This window comes from Engraulis encrasicolus, chromosome 14 (assembly GCF_034702125.1).
Source record: "Engraulis encrasicolus isolate BLACKSEA-1 chromosome 14, IST_EnEncr_1.0, whole genome shotgun sequence".
Lineage (NCBI taxonomy): Eukaryota > Metazoa > Chordata > Actinopteri > Clupeiformes > Engraulidae > Engraulis > Engraulis encrasicolus.
This window is the reverse complement of record NC_085870.1, coordinates 40,345,319-40,370,547: the sequence shown is the minus strand read 5'-3', so window position 1 is coordinate 40,370,547 and position 25,229 is coordinate 40,345,319. Positions and strand designations below refer to the sequence as shown.

General features: G+C 42.7%; 1 protein-coding gene across 1 annotated transcript; it reads right to left on the bottom strand.

Moving 5' to 3' along the window:
- Window positions 1-908: 908 nt before the first annotated feature.
- On the bottom strand, window positions 909-25,229 carry tnfrsf1b (tumor necrosis factor receptor superfamily, member 1B). Its single transcript, XM_063215739.1, has 11 exons — window positions 24,896-25,229; window positions 23,601-23,759; window positions 16,699-16,987; window positions 10,393-12,137; window positions 7,642-7,720; window positions 6,531-6,653; window positions 6,007-6,165; window positions 5,032-5,247; window positions 4,043-4,135; window positions 2,136-2,158; window positions 909-1,641 (listed from the first exon to the last, which is right to left on the bottom strand). The coding sequence occupies exons 4-11, from the start codon at window positions 10,450-10,452 to the stop codon at window positions 1,525-1,527; spliced, it is 870 nt and encodes a 289-aa protein (XP_063071809.1). The 5' UTR covers window positions 10,453-12,137; window positions 16,699-16,987; window positions 23,601-23,759; window positions 24,896-25,229; the 3' UTR covers window positions 909-1,524.

Below are 25,229 nucleotides of genomic sequence, written 5' to 3'. Positions count from 1 at the left end.
AATAAAAGCACTTCAAAACATTGCAAGACTGATACGGACTGATACAGAAAACAGCCAATAAATTGTTGCTCAGTATCTGACTACTTGTATTGCCTCATCATGACTGATTAAACATTTGCTTTGCTTTCAGTAGAAATGTAATGCATTGCAATGCATTGTAGAATTGAATCGGATCTGATCGGATCGCATAGAATCGAATGGAATCGAATCGCTACCTCCCGAATCGTGATCGAATCGGATTGTGAGGGCAGTGCCGATCCACGCCACTATCTCCAACCCCCCTCTGGTCCTGTGGTGCAAACTCTCCAGTCTCTGAGAGAGCCACCAGGGCCACTTTGGCCTGATCTTCCAGGAGACCTGCTCCTACTCTTCTCTTCCTTCACCACCTCCTCCTCTTCCTCCTCCTGGGACAGGGTGTGTCAGCTCATTGTCACACTGTGGAAGCTGCTTATAAACCAGTGCCATGCTGGTATGGCAGATGCCAACTAGCAGTCACAGATATGCTAGCAACTGAGTCTGTCCTTCGGAGTCAGTGGTTAGCACATCTGTCTATCATGTCGGAGTTGGAGCCCTGTGAGGTGAACTGTGCAGTATACAGAGGTGTCAAAAGAACAACTAAAAGTAATTTGTGTAAATGGTGTACAACCCTACCACATGACTTTACACAAGGTGTTATGCGTACCATTTACTCAGCTGATCGTAAGACAAGTACAAAGTGCACAGGTCTACTGGTTACTCAGATTAGTTGAAAAGAAAGTAAAGGTCCGCAACACTGTAGAATGCTCCCAAAATATTTATTCGCACAAATATTATATGAATAAATATTTTGGGAGCATTCTACAGTGTTGCGGACCTTTACTTTCTTTTCAGTTATCTTACTTTTGGTCCAGCACCTGTGCCTACTGATGTGCGCGCATTTTTTGACTTTTTACTCAGATTAGTTACCTGTGTTGGAAAGGAAACTTTTTTTAAACTTTTACTTTTACTTTTGACACTTCTGACAGGATGACCTCACTTACACTGCCATTGGTGGGGCTGAGGAATCACAGCGGCCACGACCATGACTGCTGACCTTGACGTTATCTTTAGACTGTCGGGCCAAAACTGGTCCAACATGGTGGACAGCTATGCATAGGTGCCGGAATGGGGGATGCAGTGGTGCATTTGCTTCCCCACTTTTGTGCTCCCTTAATGAGGCTTTCTAAACGTTTACTGCAGACAAATGAGTGGAGTGTACTGTGTAACATTGTTAAGAAATAAAGAATGAAGAAAAAAAATGCACCACCACTTTAAAAATGGTTCCGGCTCCCTTGCAGCCATGGCATGGTCATTTGGTTTTAGTCTGGAGAAAGCTTCATGAGTGGCTTGTAATCCAGGCTCATTTGTGTATGCAGTAGCTGTTGGAGACACCTTCAGGGGTCAGCTGCTGGTGGTGCATATGGAGGCAGATGAGCTGGTCTGCTATCCTGAAGAAGTGACCCAGTGGCCAGAAGCGAGTCCGTTTGAGGCAGCTGGGGTGGTCTGTTAGCCCGGCGAAGGCGAAGTGGCTGACTGGTCTGACACACCATTCAGCTTTAGAAGCGGGCAGTCGGACTCGGTCGGGGAAGTGCAGGTGGCGGCCTCCGCACAGCCATTCTCAATCTGTGGATGGGAGGGTGAGGGGTTACTGTGATCTGAAGGTCTGAGATAGACATACATTAGATATAGATATAGAGTGTCAATACCGGGCTGAGAAAAATAAATCCAGCCACGCTTCCTTGAGCCTGCCAAGTATGAAGGCATTTACAGGTGTGTGTGTGTGTGTGTGTGTGTGTGTGTGTGTGTGTGTGTGTGTGTGTGTGTGTGTGTGTGTGTGTGTGTGTATGTGTGTGTATGTGTGTTACAGTTTACTGCGAAGCTTGTTTTTCAAGTGGACAAGATTTTTTTTGTCTTTTTGCAACACTGTACTGTATTTCAACAGCAAATAATGCAAAATGACAGAGCTGAAAGAGGGAGGGAAGGACTACCTTTTGTGTCACAGAGAACAAAGAACAATGAAAAGAGAAAAAGGGAACGGAGAGAGACCGGACAGGTATAGAAACATTTCAGGGAGACTTAATAAATTAATTAAAGAAATGAGATTTAGTTGGACTTACTTGAACTTTGATTTCAGATGACCCTAATGGAAAGACAAAGCACACACATTTACCACATAATTTCTTTTACAGAAGTGGTCACAATTCTCTCAAAAAGGATAGGAATATCTCACACAGCAATATCTCAGTCTAAACTTATCAACTGCATTCTTTCATAATAGATATTCTTCCCACATAGATGACTAAATCTATAAGCCTTAGATTAGGAGGTTTCAGCCAGTGAAGGGTTGCATGCCTGTTACAGCACAAAAATGACCAGCTATCGGTTGTTACTGATGATCACGTCTACATTTATTTTCTTTTTTTAAGATAAAAACTGAGGTTTCTGTCCACTTGTGGGTTTCATGTGCATTGTGCTTTGGTACCACAATAGTGATGGCATTTGCATGGTTTTTGATTGATAGACATCAAAGTCTCTGGCCACCTAAGGCTTTGCATGCGAGATATGACACATGTGGGCATAGAGATGTGGATAAATGCCACTAGGGTAATCCAGAGAGAGTAGATATACTAATATAAGATATACTTAAAGAATCTCTGGGGTAATCCAGTCGTGTGCCTTTACTGAAGACCTCACTGCACCAGACAAAACTGGTCAAGTCAATGTGCCAACATGGCAGATATGAATGACTGATAGGTAGCAAGTAAAGGCCATGTTCCTCTTTGATCTCAGATGACGAGCATCCTTCTACTAAATGTAACCCGAAGTATTACTGCGCAGTCCGTCCCCCTCCGGGCCGCGACCTCGCCACCACGTCAATGGGAGTCACAGCACGATACCGCTGGACTAAGGGCGTATTCACACCTACCACGTTTGGTCCGGACCAAAGGATCAACCGCACCAAATTTTTAAAATTAGGTTCGGACCAAACAAAGTGAACTATCGGACTTTCCTGGTCTGAATACGCCCTAAAATACCAGTCCGATAGCCGAGCGCTACTGATACACTATAGGCTTAGGCCATGAGGCTTCGGGAGGGAGGTTTACTAATGTTCCACGCCACACTCTGCTAGTTGGCCTGAGGCCTCCATTACATGAGGTCACACTATAAGTCAGATACTCACATGTAGAGAAAGGCATCTTGGGTAACACTTTATTTTACATTTCAAATGTTAGCCACTAATACATGCCTAACTGTCTTCATAAGTGATTTGTAAGACATGTGTTGGGCAAAATCAATAATTTGTTAGGCATGTGTAAATACATTTCTTGTTTTTAAAGAACATTACTATTAATAAAGCATTTATTCTTCTCTACTAGGGCCTTATTATGATGTCTTATATGTCTCTTATATAGACAGTCATTAGGCGGCTAGCAAGTGAACCCTGTTCTGAAATGTTGCAAACTCCCGCCATGTATGCTGGCCTACAATGCCAAAGAAAGAAAAGCAACTATATTCTTTTTGCCAAACTGAGTTAAGACTAGAAATTGAGGTTATAACAAGTCCCTTGCTTTGCTTATTTCTATCAAGAAAGTGGATAAAAGCATCTCCACTATTACATACAGCTTGACTGGGCAGTGTGCTAATGATTTTCCCATAATACCATGTTCATGTAATGTACAGTACTTTACCTTCGTTGGGCAGTATGCATTCAGGACAACTCAGTGATATTGCTAATGCTAACGAGGACAATTCCTCATCTAGGTAGATCAACTAATTACATATGATGCCAGCTGGCCTTCCTCTAGACACCTGATAGGTGCAGACAGGGCAGCTGACAGTTTAAGCTGGGCTCAGGACAAAGTCATCTGAAAGGGCCCCTCCACCCAATACATGTCAGGAGGACCCAACGCTGCCCACCAACCACCACACCCCACGCCTCCCTTGGCCCGGGACAACTGAACCCATTGCCCCCACCCCTGTCGACTTCCCTGGGTGCCAGTTACGGCCTATAGCCTGAACTCACCTGTTGTCTGTCGGCGTTGGAACATGACGAACATGCTGCCCACAACGACCAGAAGTCCAACCACGCAACCGACAACTATGAGAGCCACAGTGCCTGCAAACAACATGTAAACAGGGGTGCAAAGAGAAAGACAAGCCAGTGAGGAGCTTATGGAGAGAGTTAAAAGCGCAGTTGAAGAGATCATTGCATGAATGAAATGATGTTAAGATGGAGACAAAAGATATCAAGAAAGAATAGGGGTAAGGGAAAGAGAATGTATCCGTTTCATGACTTGAACTTCTCCAACAATACCACAACGATCAGTTAAGTCCGCATTAAAAAGATGGATAGTAGAAGGAATAAATACTGCCTTACTAGTTTTGGCAACGCCACAGCCATTACAGTCTTAAGTAGCCAGGCATGACGTTAAGCAATATTGCCAGATGACACAGTAGTTCTTCACATCCTATAAAATTATCTACAACTTCTATGCTGGAAAATACATGTAATGCAGTGTTTCCATTGTGAGGGACAAAAGCTTTGTAAATATGACATATTCACTGCCACTCATTTATGAGCATTGATCAGCCAATCCTGATGTGACATGATGGTGTTTGCAGGCCAATGCATACTGTCAGGTTTACTCTAACAAAAACCACAAGATAAAATAATCACCCTGCCAGATTTGAAAAGTTAACTCAGGAGAGGATGATGAAAAGAGAATTCTAAGAAGACAAGAGTGTGCAAATGGTTTTGTTCAGCACCTGGAAAGTGTGCAAGGTCTTCCAAGTGAAATGTTCAGTTAGCTTTGCTTAGTCCGTCATAACTTCATAAGAATGGGTAAAAGACATTTTTGGGCTTAGACTCGTCAAGTGGCGCAACGGCATCAAATGTCCATAAATAAATTAGTAATAGGTGGTTGATATGCTGCAATGAATATGCTTCTCAGATAGTGGCACTGGCTGTCGTTGCACCACCCTGACATATATATACCACACTAATTGTGTTACCTGTTGAAGGGGCGGCATGGGAAATGCTGGTTAGCACTTGGCTTGTACTCTGTGCTGCTGGGTTCAAAGGCACTGTAGCTGATGAGGTCGTGGGGATGTGAGTGGTGGCAGGCCTTGGGGTTATGGTGGTGGTGGTGGTGGTGGTGGTGGGCTCCTGAGCTGGTAACTTAGCCCTTTCCTCTGCGGCCCCACACACCACATCGGAATTTTCTGTCCCTGAAAGAAATGAAACAGGGTTCATGTTAGCCAGTAATAAATGCCTAATGACCGTCTGTGTAGGTGACTTACAAGACACCTGCTAAGTGTCCACTAGGGCCTTATTACCGTTATATCAGCGAACACGAAATGTGTGAGTACTAAAAACAATGATTGATTTGCTTTACACAAGTCTTATTTGTCTCTTAAGTTATAGAAAGTTAGGCATGTGTTAGTGGCTAACAAGTGTGAACCTTAAAGTGAAGTGTTACAGGAAAAAGTACCGGAGAGGAAAATGACATAAAATGAAATGATTGGGGACAGAAAACAAGACTTTGGATGAAAAGCTTGTTAATGAGTAATGACCGAAGTCCTCTTGCAAACTTTGAAGTCGTCCTCTACGTGTATACTTCTATACATAGATATGGTGAGCTGACATTTTGAGTGTGTAGTCACTACCAGGGAAAACACACAGGGGAAATACAGCTTTTACATTTGTCACTGTGAAAACTGTGAAAACCTGACCACTGCTGTGTGAGAACATTTGACACTGGACATATCTTCTTTGTGCAGATGGGTCCGTTCAGTCTTTGGTGAAAAGACTCAACTACGTCATAACAACATGATGGCATTACTGAGAGACACACAATAAGAGTCTTGTTCATTACAATTTTGGTGATAGTAAGTGAATAATATAGGCTCTGCGCAAAGGGGTTAAAGATGAGCCAAATCAAAAAATGTTTAAAAATCTCACATTTCACTTCCTCCTTAATACCATACCTGTTCTGATGATCTCTTTGCCTGGTGGGCAGGTTTTGTATTTGTTGCACTCTTTGCAGTACGGAGCTTCATACCCCTTGATGCAGAACATTCCTGTCTGGCACACACACTTGGCGTTTTGGGTCTTTGAACAGTTCTGTGCATACCGCAAGCCTCTATCTGCCAAAGAGGAAGAAGACGAGGTTCATAATTAAAATAAAAAAGTGGTCCCATTCTGTGGCTATTTGGGCATAATACATACATAATCACAACAACAACAACAACAACAACAACAACAACAACAACAACAATTTAACACAAGTGAGCATTACGTCAACCCATTTCTGTACTACTGTAGTGGTTATGATATTTGACTTAATTCTATGATTACAAAAAAAAACCATGCCCACTGGGGTCACATACATGCCCCACACATTGCCTTCACCCAATCCCCACCCTGGAATCACATCACACCATCCCACTATGAGATTAATGAAGTTACGTAACATTACTCATGATCATGGGAGATGTAAGGATGTGCCTACCAGCTTGGCACTTGGAGCATCGGAAACAGTTCTCGTGGTAGTTGCGGCCTGTATGGTATCCGCTCCGACATTCTGCACACACCGTGTCAGAGCTGATGGTACACCCGGTTTCCAGATGGGTGCCTACGATCACCAGAAACAAGTCCCGATTATGCATTGTCCCCCACACACACACATTTGCAAAGGGTGGCACAATAGGCTTGACATTTTGAATTGCACTGAATGGGAAATTTTAGCAAAGTCAGTGCAAAGTGTGTTTTCAGGCTGTTTTGAAAAAAACTAGTACGTAAAGTAATTTGGAAGAATGCTCCAGTTCATTTTCCACTTCCCCAAACCTTGGCTAAAGGATGGGCCCATGGGTGCTCAAACATGGCTAAAGGATTAGCGCACATGCACAAGGGGTTTCAAATCTGGGAAAGTGGAGAGGAGACTGGAACATTCTTCCAAATGATTCTCCTTATAGTTTTGATCAAAATAGTTTAAAAACTTTTCACTGATTTCGCCTAAAACTCCCATTCAAAATTTCAAGCCTACTGTGCCACCCTCATTGATCAAATTTGCTAAGAAAAGAACATCATGTTAGTACAAAGGAACGCTACTGCAATAGCAGAGCAGGATTTTCAAAAGTTTGGGCATTTGGTGGCCCTATTCCACATCCCCAACCATGGCTATGACTCGACCGACCGCCATCCCAAACTGCAAACCTTTTGCAACTTCTCTGCATGTTCCACTTTACCCATCATCAGGGCCGCTGACAGCTTTGACCACAAGCGGGGCAAAGACATCTAAAAGGCCCCCTCACATAATACATGCCATGTAATTAGAATAGGACCCAATCCACAGAGTCACCCAGCCCCTGCATCACCCACCCATCCCCACACCACCGGCTGACTTCCCTGCGTATCATCTGTACTCAAATGAACATTATCGAATACTTGTGTGTATGATGACAAAAGTAGGAAGTGACAGTAAGCAGTGAGGTGGGTGGGCTGGGATACTCAGTCCCCTTCTCAGGGCCAACAATAAAAAATGTCTTCATAGGTGAAGAGGATGTTAATGTACATGTACATGTTCTACATGTACGTAGGTGTTACCTTACACTCTGGCTTACCTGGCTCACACTTTTTGCAGCAGGTGTTCTGCTCCTCATCATAATAATGTGTGTTGTTATTGCAACTCTCTCCAAACCCCTGCAAGCCGTAATGAACAGTAATACACAGTATTAAAATAAATTATTACAGTATCACAGTATTATATAAAACAATGCATCATAAAATAAATACAGTATGTAAAACAATATGAAACAATGGAACATAAAATAAATATGGTCTAATACAAAATATAAAACAGTGGAACATAAAAGCTCATACACATATGAAACTTGTTAGTTCACCCTGTCTGTTCTGGCTGATTGGAACAGTACAGTGGAGTGCCTGTGGTATCACCCCCACATACTTCAAAAGGCGTAAACATTCCACAGTCATCCCCCTTAGAGTGTTTTCCTGCAGCCCCTATGCTTGTTTGTCCACCTCATTCTTTCTTTTATTTGGAGGCTTTTTGTGATCAAAAAGTGGAAAAGGACAACAACAAATAATGAAATGAAAAAAAATAGGACCTCCACTGTGTGTGTGTGTGTGTGTAGGGGGTGGGTACGATGGCTAAAAAAAAAAAACATACGGTGGTTCCCCTCTTCACTTATACACTTCACTGACCCACTTAAGACCCCACACAAGAACGGACACAGGGGAAAAAAGTCAGAAGGTGATATGGATTAAACAATTGCAGGAAGCCATCACACAGCCAAGTAACATAACACTATGCTCTCTCAGAATGGGAAGAAAAAAAGCTACAGTGGTACACATATTATTAACAAAAGAGCCAATCAAAATAAGATGTGGTTTCAGATTCATAATAAAAATGTAAATGTGAAAATGTAATTTCTAAGATTGCTTCACAAAACATAGTCATATTTCATGTGAAACAGCATAACTTTAAAATGATATCGGGAGCCGGATAAGACGGCATAAGGGGCCGTAAACAGCCCTTGGGCCAGAGGTACCCCACCCATGCTCTACAGTAGTGTTTCTCAAGGGGGGCACTACAGGCCCCCAGGGGGCGTTGGGGAGCTCCAGGGGGACGTTGAGAAGGATACAACTGAGTGGGGGTTGGCTTACTTCCCATTGGGTAGCATTAATCTATTTTATTTTTCAATCCTAAGGGGGCAGTGGCAGGCTTATGATGAGGCCAAAGGGGTGTTTCTTTAAAAAAAGATTGAGAACAACTGTTCTACAGAATAGAGTAGAGTAGAGCAGAATAGAATATAATAGAATAATCAAAATATGTTTGCATAGCACAATATCCCAACTAGATTTATTGTCAATGCACACAGTGTAAATTGTTGGTATTGTGTACACCAGACCATATTACTGTAGCAGTGGTAGATCTACTGTGCAAACAACTGATGTACTGAAGCCTCAGCAGCACCCAGAAATAGTCTGCATACATTTGACGAAAAGGCTCTCTCTCACACTCACACACCCTTTTCTCCTAAAGATGTCTCAACGCTCTCGTCTACCCGACCACAGCGAGACAGATGCAGGTTTGTGTAAAACGTGCTGAGCGTGCGAGGTGTGGTTACTGGTAAGTGGCCGGGGGAAAAGCGAGGCACAAGAAAGCTGATGGCTGCCAGGAACTCTAACATTTCCTGGTCTGCAAAGGGCGTACGAGTGTGCAAGCAAGAGAACATTGCACTCTTCACCTCCTCGCCTCTTATCTACAGTGGCCTACCTGCAAGGGTTGACTTCACTTTCACAAGATCAGTCACACCCCCACATGACTTCACAAGATAATAAGATACAAAGGCATTCCGAGCAGGGGAGAGAGAGCATCGTACCATAACAACACATAAAAACATCCAAAATATCTGGTGTAATAACAAACTATATTGAACCAGTTTAGTCCATCTCAGACTTAAAAAAAAAAAAAAAAATCCATCCTAAACATCAGGTTAATTATAATACTGAACTAATTTAAAGGTGCACTGTGTGGCCAGAGTAGGAACTATGCTTCCCATTGAAACTGTGCTGCCATTAGCCAAATTTGATCTTCTCATTAGTATTTAATAAATAATGAACTAATATTTAGTATGACCAGAGTCAGGGCCGCTGACAGCTTTGGCCGGGCCCAGGACAAAGGGCCCAAAATCAGGTACAAACAATGTAATGAGGACCCATTTCTGGGCCTCCTGTCTTCCTGGGCCCGGGGCAAATTACCCCTCTGTCCTCCCCCTGTCAGCTTCCCTGACCAGAGTACACTAAGTTTTGCAACTAAAATGTCTGTTTCTATGTTCTATGTTCTATGTGCGTGTGCGAGTGGGCCATGGATAATGAGGGTTGTCAATATGTCACTTAGGCCTCCTTAAACTTAAATCAGCATTTTGAAAGCATTGAAACCAGCTTTAAAGACAACTGCGCGCTTCTAGAATGTTTCCGAGTCTATCTGAAGCACCCTATTTTGCGTTCTTTCTTTCTTTTTTTGTGTGCTAGTAGTCTCGTAATTGTGAATGTGACACGTAATGTTGAAAAACTAGCCTACTATTGAAATGGCAACGCTATGCAGTCTTCTTGGTTACTTTTAAAAAGACCATCCTACGAAGAACGAGACTCAACATTATCCACAATTGTAACAGTTTCGGTTTGTTTATCATTACGCGTATGGTTTTTACGCACACAAGCGTCACGTTCTAAGCAATAGCAACGAATGGGGAGTTGTATTCTGTGTAGCCAATACGGCTCATTGCTCAGTCGTCAGGTAGCCTACTGATCATGCGAATAATTTCGTTCAAACCTGAGTTGACACTTACCTCACCGCTGAAGAGGAGTGAAATCGTCAAGAAAATCAGCCACGCTATCTGAGATGTCATGCTTTAATCTCTACCACAGACAACAGCAGTTACTCGTTTCAGTAGTAGGCTATGAGCTCGACAAGTCATCTGTCAAATTCTCCCGGAAGAGTTAGATTAACACGTTTCCTTGAAGCTCTTACAAGGAAATGCAAGGCGCCAACCAACGTTCGGCATTGTTTGACAACTGTAACAACATGCAACTTGTTCTGTGGCTTAGAGAGCGCTGAGCCAGAAAGTGAAAGCGAAGATTATTTGAGTGGCTTTCCCAGAATCACGATTACTTTGTAACCCGAGTAAAACATTAATAAACATTTAATTTTCTCTGTGTTTTTTTTTAAATAACCACAACACATTAATGATTAAAATATATAATATGTAACAGCTGAATGCAAAATGAAAAGCCATTTACCAGCAAGTGCAGGCACACACACACACACACATACACACACACACGCACATATTATGTACAGTCCATTGCAGAATGTTCATCCACCTCTCGGTGAGTCAAAATGTTCAGCAACGATATGTATCTACAGTAAGTCACTGTTGTGTCATTTCAAAAGATCTGTACTAGGCGTCATTTTAAAAACAGTGAATGCATACACATCCAGTAAATCAGCTTTGTTCTTTAGGTGTCCAGTGTGAAGAAATGCCCACGGTATGTAAGTAAATAATTACAGCATTCAGCGATCTCCAGTATTGAAGCAGTCCAAAAATGAGACAACAAACAGGGAAAATGCACCATTTCTGGTAGCCGGTACACCAACTCTCTTTGACAGTAAAAATTAAATATCAGTCATTTGTCTTATCCACTCATAGAGAGGCATGCATGTGACTTCACAGTATTCGGTGCCTTCACAACAAGCAGGGCTTGTCTCTGCATACAGAGTTCACTATTTTCTGTGTGCATAATTTGTTTTTCACAGTTGTCGTGCATGCAAGCTTTGGAATTGCATTGGGAGGAAGTGAAACTCTGGCCAGAATAGCAGTTGTGCTACTTTCCTTCCCCCATTCGGTAGATGACCCACTCAGGACTTATTACTCTGTCACACAGTTGCATCGTTAAAAGCAATGCACCTCCACAGGTTTCACTTGTGCCCATGTGTGTTTTTGGTCCTAAAGTACATCTCATGCAACACATGCTCCAACTGTTCGCCTGTCACTCTTCAGAACCACCGGTTCAGGTGGCGTCGTAGTTCAGGTGGTGTCGTGGTTCCGGGGGCGCCACCCCATCAATCCAGGGACCGGGGTTCGAGTCCGACCCAAGGTCATTCCACGATCCCTCACCCACCTCTTTCCAACTCATTTCCTGTCACTCTCTCTTACAGGCCGGCCCAAACAAAGGCATACAAGCCCAAAACAATCTTTTTTTTGTAAAAAAGAGCAACTGGTACAACCCAGTTTACTGCTGTCCAACTGGTTGTCTCATTTGTCACTGGCTGGGATGGGGTAGCTGAGGTCCTTATCACTGTCCTCCTCCTGTGTGCTGAGTGCCACCGTCTCCTCACTGGAACAGGAGAAGCTGTCAAGGGACTCTTGCTGAGGCACGCCGGCTAGAGGAGGAGGAGGAGGAGGAGGCTGCTGCTGATGATGATGATGCTGATGGAGGTGATGGTCCTCACCCTCCTGACGGACCTCCTCTCTCCGCTCCGAAGCATTAGTGCCCAGCACCACCATCCCTGGAGAGTAGATGAATATGGAACCTGCAGGGGCAAGACAGGAGGGATGGGCAGAGAGTGGATTAATATGGAGAGGGGAATCTCAAGTTAAATCAAGTCAAGTCAAGTCAACTTTATTGTCAGTTTTTTCATATGCACAGGTGGTCATATAACCTGGTTCTCATGCAGATGGCTGTTACCACTCGTGCAAGCTCACGAAGTTGGGCGAAAAAGCACGAGGGTCTGCGTGAGAACCAGGCTAGTGGTCATACAAGGAAATTGAAATGACGTTTCTCTCCATCCCATGCAAAGACATCATGCATAGACAGGACTAACATTAACAAGACAGACATTAAAGTTCAAGACATGACCAATAACAGTGTAACAAGTAATAAGTAATAATAAAGTAATGAAGTAACAAATAGCAATTGAACATTTAGCATTTGAAACATTTAAGAAATAACATTTACAAATGTTTGTAACATACTGTCTGTGGAATGTGGAGTTGTGGCGTTCAAGTAGTATTGGGTTAGTGTTTTAATAAGCCAACACTTCCTCTTATTGGGGAATGAGCCAGCACCACAGACACCAGTGCAACATAAAGGTGTGTGAACCACATATTTACATCTTCTAAATTTGTTTGCAATACCCTATGAATATGAAGTGCAATCGTCTTAAGACTGGCTTGCTCTCAAGCAACTGCAAACGTGTGAAAGTTAACCACAGAGCAATGCACTGCATGTGAGTTTCAACAAAATGATCGTGAAAGAGTGTGGGAGTCGAAACAAGCAAGTTGTCTGACTATCCTAGTCACGTTCGTATCACATGCCCATGAAGAAATTGCTCTCCAAGCTAATGGTGCACTGTATTGTACAGCATTGCAAGGATGAAGTATGATCAGTGCAAGAGGAACTTCCTCTTTTTCTAAACTTCTGCTTGTAATAATAAAACACTAGACAAAGCAATGCATTTCACAGTTCCCAGTCGCTGTTTGAAAGAGGAAAGGAGTCATGAGGCAGAGGCAGGATACACGTGGTGACATAAGATAATCAGCAATTTGGCCTGCCAAGTACTACAAAGAGCACACATAATCACACATCAAGCAAATCCACCCTGCATTCTGGATAATGCCCAAAACAAGCAGTGAGATTGAACCCAGAGTGTTGATACTGCAGATAGCTAGCCTATATTAACAATACAAATGCAGGGACCAGACAATAACGCAACAAGCTACTGTAAAATCCGCCCGCATTCTGGATAACAAGCAAAACGAGCAGTGAGGTTGATATACCATAGCGTTTTAGATGGGTGGCCATACAATAAAATTTAAAGCAACAAATAAGGCACAAATAAAGAACGTACAAAGAAATTAAAGAATAAAGAGGGAACACCGTGTTTGATCTTGAAAATGATTGATCATCACATCTTTTTAGCCTGGTTTAGACTCCTCCTGCAACTGCAGAAGACGGACTGTCAGCAGGGGCAGGGGGTGGCGACAGATTTCATACACAAAGAGCCACAACGTCCCCCTCTGCAGAGCTGAAACGACCCCTTGCAGCGATGAATGTATACTTCTCCCAGGCTGAAATCCCAGGCGTAATCTGCCGCTACCCCCGCTGATAGCGCGTCCCCTGCAGTTGCAGGAGGAGTCTAAACCAGGCTTAACTACTAGGACAACCGTTGAGTTGGACCACAGTTGAATTTCATTTTATTGCCCCCACCCCACAACCACAGCTCTGACTTAATGTTGGCAGGTGTTCATGGGAGTACCTGTAATGACCTGATATCAGTGACAGGTAAGTGACAGCACAAGTGTTCTTACACGTGACATCAAACGAAATTGTCTTCCACTCTGTTTCTCACACAACCACAGATCTTAAACATCAACAGAAGATTGCCTCAGGGTGATTCTTATATAATTTTCGCTCGTGTGGAAGTCTATCTCTTCCCTGTTGAGGTATGACATGTCACTCAATGCCCGCCATGTTTGTTACGTAGTTGAATGTCAGATTTGTCAAACTGCTGATTCTCCGTAATGACAGCACAGTTTTGTCACACGGCAACCATCAATTCCATCAAGTGCAACAGACAGAACATGATATGGAATGACACCTCACCCTCGAATATGGCCTACTGTACTTTCTTGGGGCACTCAACCTCAGTACACAGTGCGGAGTTTGGAGCATGCCAATGGTAAACAGTTTTCATCTATGTTTATCCTTTCTTTAACTCAACTTCATTATTTGATTGTTGAAATGGGTTTAATAATTTGAACTCAAACACAGGTGATTTCATTGAGTAACTGAGGGTTCACCTGTTTTGAGTAAGCATTACAATCAGCTGATTCAGAACTGATCTGATCAAGTTTGTGTTAAGAGTTCCATTTTACTTTCTGATGAATCCCAGTGACACCTCTGCCTGGGTACTAAGATGATTCCAATGGCCTGGCACTAAACAGTGACCCCTTTCAGAGCTATTAATAAGGAGTCAGTATTATAAAGTGTTACCATATGATCTTGTGTGCTTTCGATTAATGTTCGATTAAAGATTCAATTATTGTCTTTTATATATACCTATATATATATATATATATATCATGTTGCCATATGTGTGTGTGTGTGTGTGTGTGTGTGTGTGTGTGTGTGTGTGTGTGTGTGTGTGTGTGTGTGTGTGTGTGTGTGTGTGTGTGTGTGTGTGTGTGTGTGCGTGCGTGTGCGATCAGTGTTAGTCATTTGAGAAATGAATGTTCTGTGTGTGATTACGGTTATCTTGTGTGTTTACTAGGAATCCAATCATGAGGCCCAAGATTTCCTCAGCACCATTGGCTTTGACCCAGTCATCACCTGCTGACCACCTGTTTCTGAGAAACACTTCACTTTTTTCAAGAGACTGAGGTCAGCTGCTTGACCGAGGTAGGTTGGTACATCAGTTCACAGAGACTGATAAGGTCAGTACATTAATTCACAGGGAGTGAAACTGGAAATCCATCTCAACTTCCTCTGGAGCAGAACTGTTACGCCACTCACATAGGTGATGCGTCATGCTGGTACACCATGCCACATAGAGTACAGGGAATTTGGTCATGGGGAAGCAGATTGGTGTCCGAGTCATTTCCTAACCCCCATATCTCTCTCCCCTAGTCATTTCCTGTAATCTCTCAACTATACTGTCTAATAAAGGCACAAAAAGGCACAACAAATAAATACGTTTGTACTTTATAGAGCTGATATAACTGAATTTTCTTCAATGGTCAGTGGTCAAGGTTTGGCCTGTAGTTGGGGTTTGCCATTTGCCCTGAGAGTGGTGGAAAGCAACAATGACCTTAACTGACCTTGATGTATGGGAAGCACTTTTGCAATGCTGTCAAATGACCTTTTGGGGTAAATTTTCGGGAATTGCCATAACAAACCAAACATACTAAAGTTACGGCAAAAAACAACTCCAACACCCACCCACTACTGTTCTTACAAAGCAAACACAAAACCAGTGCTGCAGGTAGTGTGGGCGCATGCTTGTTTTGTTCAATACTCGAAGACCTTCAAGTGGAAGGCAAAAAAAGGTAGTGGATGAACCTGATGGTTTACCAGTGGCATAGGCTGACGTACTGGGGAAGCATGGTAGACAAACAAACAGCACTTCACAGGAACTTCAGCAGTCCTCATGCCATAATGGCAAGGTTATATCACCAAGGACATGTTGTGCTGACAGGTTGAATCAACCAGGGTCAGTCCTAGGGGTGGGCTGACTGCACAATCGCCTAGGGCACCATCATCACCCAGATATGACATGGCAAGAATTGCAACAGAAGGGGACTGTCGCTGGAGTCAGTGTTGCAGTTAAGCTTACTGGGGTACAGACATCCAGCTCCCCACACCCATAGGTGTGACTATTATTTCACTCTAACGTACGATTCAGAAGTGTTGTAACACAACAGTGGATTTGTGATATTAGACGCATATATTGCTTAGCCCTACTCAACAGATTCAGTTGGGCGATTCAGTTTGCGAAATATTTGGAAATATTTGGTAAGTTTGGAATAGTTTCCTCTGTGATGTTTGATGGGTTAAATTAAATGCAGGGAAGCCTATGGAAATGCTGGGAAAATATGCAAATGATGCTTTATGACATTTTTTTTTCAGAGTAAGAATAAAAAAATGCACTGAGAGGGTAAGAAAGGGCCTAAATGAGTGTCTCACTCCCAGAGGAAGACTTGAGGGCCCTGCCATACGCTGGTGATTCTCTAAACTCACAGCGACCCACTACTACTCAAAAACAAAGTAAAGATCCTTTGCTGCAATGGAATGGATACAGTGGCTGAATGTCTTTTCGGACCCTTCACCATACGTGTACGTATATGCTAATATTTGCACAACAGCCAGAAGGAAGTCAAACAGAAACCTGCTGTAGTCATACTTGGACGTTGTACTGCAAGTACCGGTAGGTCAACTGGACATTCTAATTCAGGAATGGTTTGTTTACACACAAAAAAAACCCCCATCTTAACAGACTACAAATATCCCAAAATGCAAATGATGTGTTGTAAGGGGCCTGTTGTATAACCTTTGGCACAAATTCTCCTCTAAGGTTCTTTGCTGATGCCACTCACCGACAGTGTTGCTGATTCCCTCGCCCTTGCCACTCTTGTCCATGGTGACGTGCTGCACGCTTGCTGGCCCCTGGCCGGGGTGAACCTGTGTGGCTGGGGCCGGGGCTGCAGCAGCAGAAGCAGAGGCAGCAGTAGCAGCGGCCTCTCTCTGTAGACAGTCACTCTCCCTCTTCACAGGGACCTGCCACTCCACACGCTGCGTGCCACTGCTGATGGTGTCCGAGGCTTTAGCCTGCTCAGGCTGCTGCTGAGGCACGTAGACATTGTACGATCCCTTACTGGCTTCCTTCTACAGCGCGAGACAGAGAGAGAGAGAGAGAGAGAGAGAGAGAGAGAGAGAGAGAGATATTTAGAAACATGGACTCATGACTAGCACTACAAACGTCCCCCTAAAACATAGTGGATGCTGTACGGGTTGGCTTCCTGCTACCGCACCAGCGAATTACATGGACTCATGACTAGCACTATTAACACTGTTAATATCCCCCTCAGACATACAAACCCCAACTCCGATGAAGTTGGGACGTTTGGTAAACAGTGAATAAAATCAAAATGCTATCATTTTCAAAACATTTAATCTATTCATTAGATGGAGAATAGTGAAAAGACAACATATTAAGTGTTAAAACCGAGAAAAAATATTGTTTTGGGGGACATATGTACTCATTTCTAAATTGATAAATCCAACACGTCTCAAAAGAGTTGGGACGGGGATCAGTGAAATTTAGTAAACATCCAAATAAGATAAAACAACAAAGAAGAACATTTCAAAATGAATTGTACTGACGGACAATATAGGTGTCCAGGTATAAGATCATCACAGAGAGGCTGAGTCACTCAGAATTAAAGATGCAAAGGGAATAATTACCATAGTTATTACATACATTTTTGAATTCCCTTTGATTTACCACGATTGAGTGTATATAAGACATATTTTTGTGAATAAAATCATTGTATAGGTTCATGACATCATGATATATATATATTGGCTATAGTCTCACTCTAATTCCTGGAGTGCTAGAGCTATTGAAAATTGACCATATTAAGAATGCTTAATGCATGAAAATGACACAGGGGTTTAACATTCTCCTAAGCACCTGAGCTCACTTGAAATAGACCCAGAAGACATGGGAAACTGTCCTTTGCTTACAGAAGTCAGCAGAAGTTGTAGAAGTCCATTCTTTTTGACAATAATAGAGCATTGCACATCCTGTGCTACAGTGAAAATGGACCATCCAACTTGTGTTAGTGCTAGCTTCAAAAGTCAGCCTCCATGATGGCATGCGGATGCAGTAGTGCATTGGTTAAGATGTTCTCACTCATCTGTAGAGTTAAATACAGTGCTGAATGGTATAAATGGGCTTTAAACAGCATGAAAAGCCACTCATGCATTATATTTTGAAGGGAGATCTTCGATTACTGCCACATAGTAAGGTCAAATTGCATTCTCTACTATGTTTTAACAGTTTGGCTCCATCATAAGGACCAGCATGTGATAAAATGGTGGGTTTTTGGTCAAGACCTGTCACACTGTAAGCACTACAGAAAGGAAAACATTGCAAAACATGACAAGGAATACACCCACCATTTAAGCTGGTGAAATCATGTCCAAGATAGGAATTAACACTGTTTTTTATATAAAATCATCTCATCGGTTAATGTATTTAACTGTTAAGTGTTATCTTTTGTTTTGTTTTTAGTCTTCCTCGACATTTGCTGCCATTTATTGTCCCCGTCCCAACTCTTTTGAGACGTGTTGGATTTCTCAAATTAGAAATGATTACATATGTCCCCCAAAACAATATTTTTTCTCGGTTTTAACACTTAATATGTTGTCTTTTCACTATTCTCCATCTAATGAATAGATTGAGTGTTTTGAAAATGATAGCATTTTGATTTTATTCACTGTTTACCAAACGTCCCAACTTCATCGGAGTTGGGGTTAGTAAATTGGTATGGGATGTTTGGGGTGTCAGAATATAAACAAATTCCCAATTGTAAGTGATATGGCATGTGTATAGTATGATCCCTTCTAAGCCTCCTGCTACAAGACAGGTAGCACAGAAGGGGCGATACAAACAGATCTTGAAACATGTATGCAGCCCAGAAACCCCGACTATTACATGAAATGCCAGCCTGCTAGGGCAGTGGTTCTCAACCTTTTCTGAACAAACGCCCCCTTGACTTCATCATAAGCCTGACAACGCCCCCCTTAGTATTAAACAGTTAAATGGACTAATGACCCCCAATGCCAACTAAGCAACCACCCCTCTCAGCTGTATCCTTATCCACGCCCCCTGGGGGGCTGCACGGCCCCCATTGAGAAACAGTACGCTAGGGTCTCACTTCTGTTTATTCGCACAACACTTCCAAATCCACACAATGTCTAGTTTCTTAGGCTAGGACTAATGACTCACATTTTTAACACTTCTAATGTGGATGTAAGGGGTGTCAAAACATGTACATTTCAATGGTAAGGGATATGAGTCTGGGATAAATACACCGTTGGTAGCTTTATAATCACTGGCCTCCATATCCAACATAACAAAAAGAAAAAGGCATGTGTTGTACCATATAATAGGTAAAACGAGTACTCACACATTCCCCCAATGATGCACCTAAAGAAAGGATCAAAATGAAAAGGGATTGGTACAATAAAAACATTCATATTAGATAATGCTAGTTACATGACATAAAGTCACCATATTGGTTTGAAAATAGTTATGGACAGCCCCAGAAAATGTACTTTTTCAACACACATTGTTAGTCAAATCAGTATGAGGCTGTACATACAGTATATGAGCTAAGCAAACAATACATATACTATTGTTAGATTACCATCATGTTGTAGATGTATATTACCATCAAGTATCACCATTAACAAGATAATCAGTGCCTTGTAAGAAACAAACCATGTCCTAAACAATGACATGTCATAATGCTTATCGCCCTCCATTATAATGATGCTTACATGCAAGTTCCCAGGGAAGATGCAGTGGTTTACAAGAATCACAACTGATTCTAACTACAAAGAGCAGGGCTGTTTAAAACTTTGGCTGGGCCCGGGACAGTTATCTGAGAGGGCCCCCCACTTTAATACATTCAGTGTACTACTGAGCATCCAATTCGGGGCCACCCCTCTACCTGAGCCTGGAACAACTAACCCCTTTCTGCTATCTTCATCAAGACACCAGGTATCAAATGTTCACAACTTTCTAGATAAACAGTTTGCAGGTCTGTTCAAAGGGCAGTATGAATCTGAATGTCAATCTTATGGTTTTATTCACATTATATAGGCCTACTCTATGTCCTCACTGGGAGGCCATGGGTTCAGTCACTCAAGTGAAGAAAGCAGATTGGCAGGAAGTCATTTCACATTGTTGCATTTGACATGCGTCAGAGGAAACCTCACTGTTTTGACATGATGTTTCAGTACAAAAGAAATCACACCAGGTCAATAAGGCAATTTCTCTTCAAATCACAGTGTGAGATGAAAACGGTGAGAACAAGAACTACTCTTTTATATGACGATATAATATCACACTGTATAACTGTGTTGCAGTGTTCAAATCTGATCCAAAGCCCCTACATTTCCTCTTCCACAGAAGGCACTGTTTGCAGGAAGGACTCCAACAGAAACGCACAACATGTTCCCCGTCACTTTGAGATTGCAATGCACTCGTCAAAAACGCTGGCCAATCTCAGCAGGGCCACATCAAACACATGAAGAAAATTCCCTCGTCAGAAATGACGCACAGCAGCGATATGAACGTTACATGCGACGACTTCCTTTAGCTTCAAAGCATGCAATGGGTTTCAGAATCAGTCACTGAGAAAAGTGAGAGAAGTGGTTACTTCAGCTGTAAATCTCTAACCTTTTTCTAAGAAAAACAGCTTAAGGTGCCAACAATGCTAAAACGCATTACAGACAGTTTGCAGGTACCACAGCTTGCAAGACCTGTGTGTCTAATGGTTAAGTGGTAGGCACTAACTAGTAGACCATGTCAGTGAAAGGTAGGACATCTGAGCCACTTAAGACTGCAGTCTTTAGTTTATACAGGCTACAATGCCTACAAGTTTCGGCCTTTATGGCTTATAGGCCCTGAAGAAGCCCATACAGGCTAAAACGTATAGGCATCGTAGCCAAAAATATACAATATATGAAATCCCATCTATTCACTTAGACATATGGTCTCTAACCCCCCCCCCCCGCCCCCTGCCCCCACCCCTTGTAAAGCAATCTTGGGTTCCATGAAAGGTGCTATATAAACTATTCTTATTATTACGCGTTTTGGCCTATATAGCCTTATACAGGTACTGTAGGTCCTGAAGAAGGCCATATGGGACGAAACACGTAGGCATCAGAGCCAACTAAATACAATATTTGAAATATTAACAATATTTACAAATAATTGCATTCTTGAAAGACACAGATTTCCACTCTAGCACAAGTTTGAGGGTAACCACACCGATGGGCACCCATCAGAAAAAAATGATTAACACCTCAAAGTACTTAAATTCTAAATACCAAATTCCTGTCTGTTTTCTAGGTTGGTCATGCCTATCAGAGAGGGTCTCAGGGTTGTTAGCCAATAAGCAACTTAGGTAGTTGCCAATGGAAAATTGCATTGCAAAGTAGCTAATGTAGCTAGCACCCTTGACTAGCACTCTCAAGCTAGATGTGAAAGTGAAAAAAGTAAAAGCCCAACTGGGAAACTCCACCTCCCATTGTCATTGTGACATAGCACTCCACAGCACACAAGCGCACACTGCACACAACGAAATTGCATTGATGCCTCACCCGTACAAGGGGGCAGCACTAGCCTGATAAACTAGACTAAATGTGAACATTTTGCCGTCCAGCGGGTGGTGCTGGTTCACCAGGCTAGGGCAGCACCCAATGGCATCAGAAAGGGAGCGGTGCAGCGGGACGGTACCATGCTCTGGGTACCTCAGTCATGGAGAAGGATGGGGGAGAGCACTGGTTAATTACTCCCTCCACCAACCTGGCGGGTCAGGAGTCGAACCAGCAACCTTTGGGCAACAAGTCTGAGGCCATGAGCGCTTACCCATACAGAGATGTACAGTAGATATTAACAACATGGGCAATCTGCAAGGCCTGGCCTGCCCTCTGCCTCTCATGTTTTGCCTTCCATCTTTTTTGCAACCGCTTTCAAAAAGCTCAGTTGTTTATGGGATATCATAGTGTGGTTTGTACAATGCAAACAGTTATGGTTGCAGTGAAAGTAGCAAGTCATCCAACAAAGCAACAAATTATTCTATTCCAAGTGGTTTTCAACGGCTCCCAATGACAATTTCTCTTTACGCCTGTAGTGTAGAGCAACTGAAGACGAAAACTAACCATAACAACACATTTATGCAAAACGTTTTGGGACAACTTGCGTACTTCATTTAACAGTAAAAGGAGGAACTCGCTAAACACCCCCAGCGTGTAGCACTGGACTGTGTAATGCAAGGCAGACATTACAGGCAATCACTCTCACAACACGCACACACACACACACACACACACACACACACAAACACACACACACACACACACGCACGCACAAGCACACTCACTTACTCACTCACAGACACACTAGCTTGTGGTCGGAAATAAGGAAATGAGTCATTGTGTCAGTTATAAGCGAGTAATGATTACAGGAGTAGATTAAATTAGTTGTGTTGGAAATTTCTATAGGACAGCAGGGAGAGCCCCTATTCTTAATGCCATGGGACTGTTAATGCCCACAATGAGTCAGGACCTTGGCCTAACGACTCCTCTGACCGACAGCCTCAGTCCATGTCGCTCCAGCAGGGCATTCATTAGCACTATTGACTAGGGCTGCAACGATATACTATAGGCCTATAGGATATATAACTCAACTCATAATTCGATTCGAATCACAATTTTTTTGTCCTATGGTTTGATACATCCAACGATTTTTGTATCTTTCAAAATTAATTAACTTGCTCTTTGCTTTTGTTTTCTGAACTGAAGGGTAACAAAACTTTGAAAGGGCGCATCATGATACTGCCTTCTTACGCCACGATACAGTATCGTGACTCTGCGTATCACGATGTCCTGGTTTGATACAATATCGTTACAGGCCTACTATTGACCCTATAAAAGTTCTGCAGCGCTTAGTACTATCCACCATATTACCAAGCCCATTTCAACATTTGTTGTTTTGCCACTGCATTGTCTGTCTGCTAGTTCCAGTTAGCCTGCCCATAGGACTTCTGAATGATTTAGCCCTAGCAACTGCTACCAAGATTGTTATGGTGTCGCCCTTGTCACCGTGGATTACAAAGTGGATTTAGAACATTCTGAAAACATTTTACATTTTTAGAATCTTTGTCCCATATCTCTTCTACCAGTCCATTCTCAGCATTAAAATGATTGGAATTTGTTGCAGAGCCCTGAACAAAGAAGCAAGTCACCTCTCTCATAGTTCTTCCAGCTGGACAAGTTCATTGTTCAAATGTCTCAAACAAAAAGAACTACATAGGAACGTTTAAATGTAGGAATGATTATTGGCTTGTCAAAGAGTAGTTATCCTCCAACATGTCAAGTGTTTTGGCACACTTTCAATTCATCCATACCGTATTAAAAAAAAAAAAGGTTGGAGGACGCCCTGACGTGGCTCAAACAGTAAGGCACCGCAGCCTTGTCATGCCAGGGACCTGATAGGTGTGTGTATGTGAGGGGGCGGGTGGGTGGTATAAACGACGAACAATGACAAGCAAAAACAACAGTTGTCAAAGTCATTACATTCTCTATGCACCCTCTCTGGCATTGTCACTGCTTAGCAGAAGCCAATGAACTTCATCATGACCACCTTTTTTGGTTTATCTCTTCCTTCCTGTGTTCTAGGAGGACAGGATGTGTGACTTACACTCTATGAACTTGCGCTTCTTCCTCAGAGCTTTAGCCTTGAGCCACAGGCAGTAGAACACCACGGCCAGGAACAAGATAAGAACCACCAGCCATAGATGCCTCTGGGAGTCAGACTCACTGATGGGAAGGGCTGTGTAGGCCTGCCCTCTTGGGAAACCTGGGGATTGAGGAGAAAAAAGATGGCAGAAGGTGAAACTTCCACTCTCAGACACTCTGAAAGATATTGCTCATCACCAGGTTACATCTTATTGTGAGTGTTAGGTCCCAAGTTGCTCTTGTGTGCGTGTAGCAGGAATTCAGCTTAAGTTTTTGAAAACAGCTGTACTTCATATACTCAAAAGAACCACACATACTTTTGTAAAAAAAAAATAATAATAAAAAATTAATTAATTAATTAATGAATAATAATAATAATTCAATGTGCTTATAAGTGTCAGATTCAGAAGAGACGAGTTCCCACTAGTTTTAGAGGATAACAGTGACACCCTATGGAAAGTAAAGGTACCACTGCATTTGTTATTAATACAGTCTTGTGCATTCAAAAGGTTACTTCTCTTTTGGGCCATCTTCCAAGATCATTGAACATTCCATGAACATTTCTTTCACCATGCCACTTGCACTTTACTCTTTGCACCTTGCATACAGCATCTATACTACTTCACATTACCTGTATGACCAATGATTGTACTTCTGTTGTTGTGTGTGTGTGTGTGTGTACTGTATGTGTGTGTGTGTGTGTGTGTGTGTGTGTGTGTGTGTGTGTGTGTGTGTGTGTGTGTGTGTGTGTGTGTGTGTGTGTGTGTGTGTGTGTGTGTGTGTGTGTGTATTTATTGTCCATCAGTATGATACACTTCTTATTGCACACTGTGTGTCTCTGTGTGTGTATGTCTGTATTTATCGTACGTCTTAGTATGTTAGTGTTTTTTTTTTTTTTTTTACTGCACGTGTCTGTGTGTGTGCGTGTGTGTTGTGAGTGAATCATGTGTCAAAGAAAGAATGTAAATTAATGTATCAGTATGTTAGTTTTTACTGCACATTGTGTGTGTGTGTGTGTGTGTGTGTGTGTGTGTGTGTGTGTGTGTGTGTGTGTGTGTGTGTGTGTGTGTGTGTGTGTGTGTGTGTGTGTGATTATTGTCAATGTCTTTTTTACATGTATATGTTGGTGAAACACAATTTCAAACTTCCGTGCCAGACCTGTTACATAGATTTTTGACAATGAAGTACACACACTTGACTTGACATGAATAGACTACTAGGCAATCTACAGTCTTGCGTAAAACCCCCAAAACCAACCTGTCTGTGTTTCTGAAGGTTTGGAGAGGAGGATAGACATTGTGCTTGGTGGCAATGCAGTCGAGCCTCTTGTGGGCTGCGGTGTCCTAGTCAGTGGGGCTGGAACACTGGACCACGTGTGTATGGGGCGGACAGAGGCTTCGGGCTGGGCTGCAGTTAAGAGCTGGACCGTGCTGACATTGGAAGTCAATGTCACCTCTGAGATGACCAAGGGATGGCCCTCTTGTGTGATGGTGGTATCCGCTGATGGGGACGGAGTCAGTGTCTCCTCTGAGATGACCAAGGGATGGCCGTCTTGTGTGGTGGTATCTGCTGAGAGGGTGGGAGTCAGTGT